The 8,770-nt window shown below is 36.1% G+C and overlaps 1 protein-coding gene across 2 annotated transcripts; it reads left to right on the top strand.

Annotated features, from left to right (window-relative positions):
* The first annotated feature begins 512 nt into the window (after nucleotides 1-512).
* LOC144969459 (uncharacterized) lies at nucleotides 513-7,541 on the top strand. Of its 2 annotated transcripts, none has more exons than XM_078908577.1 (4): nucleotides 513-802; nucleotides 2,101-2,257; nucleotides 4,510-4,613; nucleotides 7,437-7,541. In XM_078908577.1, exons 2-4 carry the CDS (start codon nucleotides 2,110-2,112, stop codon nucleotides 7,533-7,535), a joined length of 351 nt encoding a protein of 116 aa, XP_078764703.1. In that variant the 5' UTR covers nucleotides 513-802; nucleotides 2,101-2,109; the 3' UTR covers nucleotides 7,536-7,541. The 2 variants fall into 2 exon arrangements, with proteins under 2 accessions (XP_078764703.1, XP_078764705.1); XM_078908579.1 differs by lacking the exon at nucleotides 513-802 and adding an exon at nucleotides 985-1,137.
* The last annotated feature ends 1,229 nt before the right edge of the window (nucleotides 7,542-8,770 follow it).

The following is an 8,770-nucleotide window of genomic DNA, read 5'->3' as shown; positions in this document are numbered from 1 at the left end:
GTTCTGAGGGTTCTATCATGCAAAATTCTATAATAAATGATTTTTGTGTATCTGATTCAGCAAGTATAATCAACTACACTTATAAGTATAAGGACGGACAGACTCTTCTGTTTTGAAGCTGTTTTTGTTTTCTTTTCTTTGCACTGATTTTCTCAGCAATTTACAGAGGCTCACGGAACCGGTATTCACGGTATCAGTTTTCTATCTCATAGTACAAGTCACTGTATTTGCTAGTATTTTCATGCACACCTCTTAACAATTCAATTTTGTATTCGATTATACTTTAGGGCAAAATTTTCAACATGACTTACTCAAGGCAACAACACCGAACACCAGAATTTATTTGTGACATAAACAGTAATTCTTAAGAGCTATTAGTCCATGGATTTAGAGTTTACCCGGTTTCTCAGCATTAAATCGACCATAACAATTGTTTCCCCTTTGGATAGGTAGCTAGTCTTTAACCCTTAACCTGCTGACCTCGTATTCCTATAAGCATTTTGAATGCTAACCTCGCAAAAGAAGCAAGCATAGCATTGATCTCATTTGAAAGATGAATTACAAAATGTATGGTGACATAGAGTTTCGAGAGTTGTGTCCCTTAAATTCGTGGACGCTGTGCTTGCTCATGATTTTTTTCAGACAAAGACACGTTAAAATTGATTACACTTTAGTGAAATTTTTTGACTCTGTATATATTGTGTCTGCACATGGCATTTCCTGAAATGGAATTTGACTCCGATGATGATGTTTAACAGCATGATAAACTGATTAAACTGATAGATCAAGCTCTACAAATTAAGTAAATGACACGCATCAAGCCAGTAGTGATACTGTTGATAATCAAGGGATAGAAGTAGATAAAAATCTAATGTAGAATCAAGAAGTGGCTTGGCTTAGACTTTTCAGATTGGGTTTGGGGGGTGTTGGATGAGGATGAATCCGTAAATCCTAGAGAATGTATCAAGGACTTTGATGCTAATTAGAATCTATGTAAAGAACAATGTTGGTGTTTCTGAGAATATGAATGTGCATGAAAGTAATAAAATTTGATCGTCAATTACCCTTTGTTATCCAGATACGTCATAATTTCTCTCCATCGTCTCATTTCATCGTTATATTATAACAACTATAAAAGTGAGAAAAATAAACGCAAAACCATTGTAGTTTTTTAATACCAAGTTAAATCATTCATTTATCTTATTCCATAATAAAACATCATGTTTTTCCTTTTCATGCAATAGGAAAGGCATTTAATATCGGGCAATACTATAATTTTGCATGTTAATGATTTCCAAGTTGGTAGGATCGTGATTTGGCCCAATTTGCATATCTAATTATTTGAATGTATAGCTTAATTATCTGTCTAGACATCCTCACAGTTTCATCAATTTATCTCTCTTAATAGGGTTCAACAGAAGTGACGTAACATCCCTCGTAATGACTCATAGTGACTGGTTCTAAACAATCGGATCAATGGCGGACGCCATTATCTCCATCACAGCCCTTATGAAATACTCATCCGACGAGCATAAAAGTGTATCCAGAGGAGAAAAACATTATTTTGATCATGTTTTCAATTTTATTCTTTCTGATCATATGACAAGTGAAAAAGTTCTAGCCAGCATGAAGAATAAAAAGTACCAATTTTCTTTGTTTAGAACCAAACTGCCTGCTGTTGGGCGGACGTGACATCAGACTATTGAATCATATTACAAAGTTATGATTTTTAAACTAAATTTCCTGATTTTTCCCAACCTGGTTAGCACTGGGGATTACATAAAGGGCGTAAGGGATAAGCAGGTTACGGGTTAACAATACTAGTTACCAAATCATTGCTGGCTAGAAAGAGAAGGAAGGGACCAATACAGGTCCATAAACTTGTGTGGCGTGCTTAACCACTGAGCTATCAGAAAACCAAAGTTGTAGTAATTGTCACCCAAACTGTTCTTGACCATTTTAACTTTACTCCACTTTGATGCAAGACAAGATATAGCACGGAAATGGACTCGGACGCCTTAATGTAAATCATTATTTAAGATTAATGACGTTTGTTATTTTTGTTAGAGGTTTTAATTTTCTCTGTATCTCTCTCCTTAGCTTGCCCTGATGGCTGGGTTCAATTCAAAGATAAATGTTACCGCTATTTCAAACAGTATTTGGACATCTCAGATGCTGAAAAAGTGTGTAAAGAACACTCTGCCACAATTGCTATGCCAAAATCAATGGGAGAGGTTAAAGTTCTTGTCCTTACTGGGTATGTAGTTTACATTATATCTATTAAGTAAATTATACTTTTTTATTTACAAATTTGTTTTGTATCATGAGAAAAATACAGGATTGGCAACAGCTTTACCTATCTGGTGCATGGCGATGGGGGGTTGCCTGGAAGATAGAGAAACCCAACAATCTTCTAAGGAAGCTGGCGGGGTCAACTTGGGGTGCTAACCAAGCGCTCCTGAGGACGTCCGCCTCAGCACCATGCTATTCCACTGCGGAGTATTGCGCTTCGGTGTGGGGTAGAAGAAGGAACGTTGAAAAGGTGGATGTGAAACTTCGATGCACATAGTGTCACTAACGCTGGCAACAACGCCTAGATAATGGGGCCCGATAATGGCAGCAATCCAGTCACCCGTTGTCCGGAGGGAGACGATTACAAAGATCTGGCTTAATAAGACCAAAGAGGGAGGGAATGGGGATACCTATCAAAAGTGCAAATGGACAATGCCCCCGTTTGGAGCCGAAATAATTCACGGCAACCCTTGTACGCCGATTCCCTGACGACAAACAGAGATGCATATAGGAGATGGAATTCAGTTTGGACGAATTCAATCCCTCGAGGGGGTGGGGACAAAAACTCCTTGAAACTGGGGGAGAAGTTGCCAGGATTCTCCACAAGCAAGAGGAGGCATTGGGTGACAGCGAATGGGCTTCGATCGAGAAAATGCCTAACGGCAAAATTGCATTATCAATGGGGACTTTCCACCTGTCCGATATGTACCCGTTGTGGGAACGGACCCGAAAACGTAGAGCATCAAATTGAACGGTGTCTTGTGACGAAGCTTCCGGGCGGGTTTGCGATGGTCCACGAGTGGGGTAAAGAATTTGCTGTTGGGATCGATCGTCATAACATACTAGTGTGAGCACCGCTAGAAGCAGCTGCCACAAAAAGGGAGAGACGATTAGAAGCAGTGGACATTATTTTGAATACGAACTAGGAATTTTGGAAGCAGTAAAAATAATGTCAAATTCATGTATAATGTTTCGATTCAAAGAAGATCATACCCATCAAATCTCTATAATATGAGAGCAGATAGGAGCTCGAAATTAATGTGGAAGTGAAAAGAAATTAATTTGACATCCAGAGAAGTGAGCTACATTACCGTGAAAGATAAGCTTATGTTAAATTTATATACGTTGGGTAACAAGACATGCAAGTCTCATTCTGGAGTTTATTCTATGCTCTGATCCAAAATAAAAAGGAAAGACAAAATACAATAATTCTCGATATATTGTCCTAGGCATTAAAATCGGTTAACAGATATAGAGACAGCTTATAAACACTAAGCGGATAAAATGACAGATGTAATTATGGACCTATTTATGTAGTACATCGACCTTATGTAACAACAAGATATGAAGTGAATAGAAAAGTGCCAGAAGACAATAGAGAATAAAAAATTTTCGCGGCGGTGGTGGGGTTCGAACCTGCGACCTTATTGGTACGACAACTCCGCCTGGCAGGTGAGAGCGTGGCTCTACCGTGTGAGCTATCCACGAACACATAAATATTCGTTTCAAACCCAAAGTCATTACTAGATCCCTCTCTCACCCACTTCTTGAGACCGCCGATTCGTTCGTACACCACCATCGCGAATAATTTTGACCAGCAGTTAAGCTTAATAGCCAATATTCTCAACACAAACATATAACATAGAAACGATTGAGACATTGAGTATGCTCCGGTGAATGGGGTGAATTTTTAATTCAGAAAAGTGAGTGGAGCAGGCACTTATGTTGGTAACAACAAGATATGAAGTGAATAGAAAAGTGCCAGAAGACAATAGAGAATAAAAATTTTTTTCGACCTTATGTGCAACTTAGGCACCAGGAGGAGAAGTGCGTAATGTAGCACATTTCCATAAATATCACATCTGCATTGCTCTGGGTCCTGGTTTGAAAATTCCCTCAATAAGTTATAATGATCCAAAGTTGTTTTATTAAAGTTAATAACTGATATACACTAACATGCTTACAATATCTGTCGGTGTCTATATTAATGGACATTTCCATATCATTGCAGTTGGGCTTTGTCCACAGCTCCCTATACATGGATCACTTTCGGGATCAGTGTTCTACAATTGATGACGATTCAGTCACTGGCATATGATGTATTTCTTCACTATATTAAAAGAAAGATGAATATATTGAGAAAGAAAAACAAAAAATAACTGACTTCACTATTTGAAAATATTAGACATTAATGATATTATGATTTAATTTTCTCAGAGGTGATGAAACGAAATGGCTCGGAGCCAAGAAATCCCACAGCAATCCCAACTTTTATTGGAGTGATGGTAAACCTTTTACTTGGACTTTATGGGACGATCCTGGTAAGTAGAATATATTTAAGTATATACGAGTTTACATATAAGGCTATATATATATATATATATATATATATATATATATATATATATATATATATATATATATATATATATATATAAAGAACCATGAGACAATAGTGCTCAACATTTTGGTAAAAGGGGCTATTTATAAAATATTTCAATTATAATTATGATCAACTTCTACAATTTTTTTTTGAGTATTCTCTTTCATCAGGAAGTGAACGTGAAAGTAGATCGTTTTGTTATCGTACTTTTTTGGCTTCGCTCTCATGGTGGTTCGTAATTACATAAAAAGTGTTTATTTCTATGTCTGTATGAAGATATTAGTTCGTTTCTTCTGTCGAGTGTTGCCATGTTCAGTTTTGTGATGATGTAGAATTTCTCTTCCAAGCAGATGTCACAAATCTTAGCAGAGGGGAAGTACGACTGTGCTTTGGAGACGATTTTCCATGTAATGCTGTGTTGTATTTTTTATTTTTTGAGTTGCAAATGTGTTCGCTTACTGTAGTAAAAGGTCGTTTGTGTATGCTTTTGAAGGAAGATTTATGCTGGTAGTATCTGGTTTTGAATGAAAACTCAGTGAGGCCAATATATGGTGTGTCTGGGCTTGTAACTATGGCTTGATAAATACCGTTTTGAGTCAGGCAATTGCCTTATAGTGGGCATGCTGCAGGGTCCTGCAGTTGCATTTTTTTTCTAGGTTGTTGTTTGGCTAAGCTAGTTGTGATTGTTTTCGTATGTTGTTAGAGGAAATAATGTGTTGTATCTTATGCATGCAGGTGTATCCTATTTTGATGGTGTTTTTATCATGATGGGATGTAGGACGTTGCCTAGATGGAAGCATTTTTGTAGTATATTGAAGAATTATCTACGGATAGAGGGTGCGAGGGAAAAAAATGGAAGCCTGCAACCGCCGGATCACAACTGATGGAAGTCTGAAATTTCACCATAATCAAACCCAGATATTGAATTTTATGTACACAATTTTTAAGAAAATTTGTGGTTTTAATAGACACCTAGAATTTGCCATATTGAAGATATTGACGTAATTTTCCAATGTTGGTGTGATCTGTAAATCTCCCATTTTGCTTTATGACTGTGCGTAGCGTTTTTTTTCCAAGATCCAATTGATTTTTTTTATGTCTTTGATAATGATTGGACTCCATGAAAATTGAATTGGAATTGACTCTTTAGCTCTACGTTTGTGTAAAATGTTGTAGGACTCTTATACACTGTTTGACATCCTTGTCCTTATGCTGTACCCATTTATAAACTTCAAGAACACTGCGTTGTCGCCTTATAACTGTTGATGCGCCTTCATATAAGACAAAACCATTGCCGAGCTCGCATGCAACGGCCTCAGTGTAACGACTCAGGGTTAGACTATGTCAATTCAATTTAATTATAATTAATAATATGGGAAATTGACAACAAATATATATTACAACAATCCAGGACAGAGTTATTTGTTTAACTAACTTAATATACAAACAACGTCTTACTATATTTCTAAGTAACCAAAGGTGGTAATCCGTTCACGCAGTCAACATTCACATTCACATGCAAAACATGCACAACACAAGATGCGTACCCCTATAAAGAACCCTGACATAATTAAACACTACCGAACAACTCCAATATATTTCAATGCATGTTACATTCAGGAACACTTGGGAAAGTTTATAAAACTCAAACATTTTGTAGAGGCAGTGTTTTAGGTGAGTTGAATGTGTATCTTGTCATTTAGAAGAAAATGAGATATAATTCGACACCTAACATGAAAACCCTCAACCATGTCTTTATCTGACAAATCATGTGATGCTCGCCGTCTAAGCAGTGTGAACTCAGTGAATCAATAAAGAAGCATTGATCAGATCTGATAGAAGAACTTCTCTTGGTGAGTTTGCATGTAGAAATAGTCGTTGAAGCGACTGGAAGCAAGATTCGTCGAGTTAGACCGGATTTGGAGATGGAACGGGTATTGTTTCTTCATGAAAATGTCCTTCAACACACACGTGTCAGGAAAATGGAGGTAATCGACGGACAACGATGTCTCACCCTCCGTATTCACCAGAATTGACACTTTCAGACTTCCATCTTTTTGGCCCACTGAAGGAAGCAATGTGGGGATAACACTTTGAAGATGATGGGTAAGCCAAGATAGGAGTAAAAGATTGGCTGAAAGTTCAGTCAACTCAGTTTTACAAGGTCGGAATACATGGCCTTACACAGGAATACATGACCTTACAAAAAATTGTGGATTGTAGCTATTGAGAGAGGTAGATACTTTGTTGAGAAGTAGCATTATACTTGGCTAATTCCAGCTTTAATTTGAGGTAGAATGCATTATACTTGGCTAAGTTCCAGCTTTAATTTGAGGGATAATGCATAATATTGACTTAATCTTTTTAAAGTAATAGGCAGAGTCCCATTACTTTTTGACTCACCATCGAGCAATGATGCTGATTTTTTATTTTCAGATAATAGTTTCTCTCTGTATCTATATTTAGATGGAGATTTATATATATATATATATATATATATATATATATATATATATATATATATATATATATATATATATATATATATGGATATATATATATATATATATATATATATATATATATATATATATATATATATATATATATATATATATGTGTGTGTGTGTGTTTGTGTGTGTGATTAAAAGAACTTATAAAACTTATAAAAGCTTATCACAAAATGAACGCCTTAATATCTTTCTTGGAATGGAATCTTCATTCATCTTTTCAACTTTATGCTTTTTATTTCTTCTTCCAGGCAAATCCTTTTCAAAACGTGCCGACTGTGTCACCATGGATTCTAAATGGAAGGACAACTTGTGCAAAAAGAACTATTTTACTTTTGTCTGTCAATTGAAAGCTGGTAAGAGTGGATGAAAGAGTAATTCTTTCTTTTTAGTTTTACAATGTAGATCCATCTATAGATAGTTAGAAGATGACGTCACTCAGGTCTTTGTTATTGTTTTTTGCCATCCGTGTTTATGAGTAATGCTCACTGAACTGTTTTAACCCGACTATAAGCGTTCATGGATACACACAGTTTTGTGTGTTGGTCCGTTATACTTCCGGATGGCAATATTATCAGCTTCTTAGCCAAGCGCATACTATCTATAAACTAACTTAAGGAAATAATTGAAGACATAATATGGATAACAAATAATGTACGGAGAAACGCCTAAAGTAATCAAGTTCAACTGATGTCGAGGTGGATCAGATACTGAATAGTGACTTCTAGTTCTTAGTTATGAAATTTCAAGAGAATTAATATGCACGTCTGAGAAGAAGGAATGCACATTCTCAAATTTCAAGGATTTTAAATTTAGTAATTCTAAACATTTTTGCTTTAAATTTCATTTTCTGAAGCTTTCAAAGCCCGACATGATACCGGAATTGAGGTTGTGAGCTGTCATAAATGTGTTGTAATTCGTGACCCGCCATTCAAAACAAGTTTCAAATTATCGTATTTATTCCCCATCATCAATTAGAAATTCATCCCAAGTTTCATACTTGTGGCTATAAGTTCAATCCCCAATTCAAATTCCATCTGAACATGATACAACTTCGATGCAGTGGGTCACATGTATTATAACTGCGGAGGAATGGCTCTCCTACAGAATTAAGTAGATAGGCTAAATAGGTCAAACGCTTTTCATACAAAAATCAATTGAGAAATATAATAAACCACTGGACCCCCCATTCTCCCCCCCCCCCCCCCCAAAAAAAATAAACAACAACAACAAAAAAAAACCCCAAAAAACAACAATTAACACTCGACAAAAATATGGTAAAAATTCACATTCATTCCAAGCTTTAGAGACTTTCTTGTCATATTTTACTATGCATGAGATAACAGTATTCGAGCAAACAAGACAATTCCGCTATGATTGTGTTAGTTTAATGACTAATGGTTACAACAACAAAAAGAAGAGACATACAAATTGACAACCAACTAAGTTCTAAAATATGTCTTGTCACCAAGTTAGTTGAAGACCGTGATCATTGAAAATAATTTACTCACCATATAAGGAGAATCTGCCTAGGCATCCCAGTTTGAAGAGTATGAGGCAAGTGGCAAAAATTCAACTAGGTCAG

The sequence above is a fragment of the Berghia stephanieae genome, chromosome 3 (genome assembly GCF_034508935.2).
Source record: "Berghia stephanieae isolate SIO BIC M18660-M18661 chromosome 3, UCSD_Bste_1.3, whole genome shotgun sequence".
In the NCBI taxonomy this organism is placed as follows: Eukaryota; Metazoa; Mollusca; class Gastropoda; order Nudibranchia; family Aeolidiidae; genus Berghia; species Berghia stephanieae.
The sequence above is the reverse complement of the archived record's forward strand: the minus strand, read 5'-3'. Positions and strand labels throughout refer to the sequence as shown.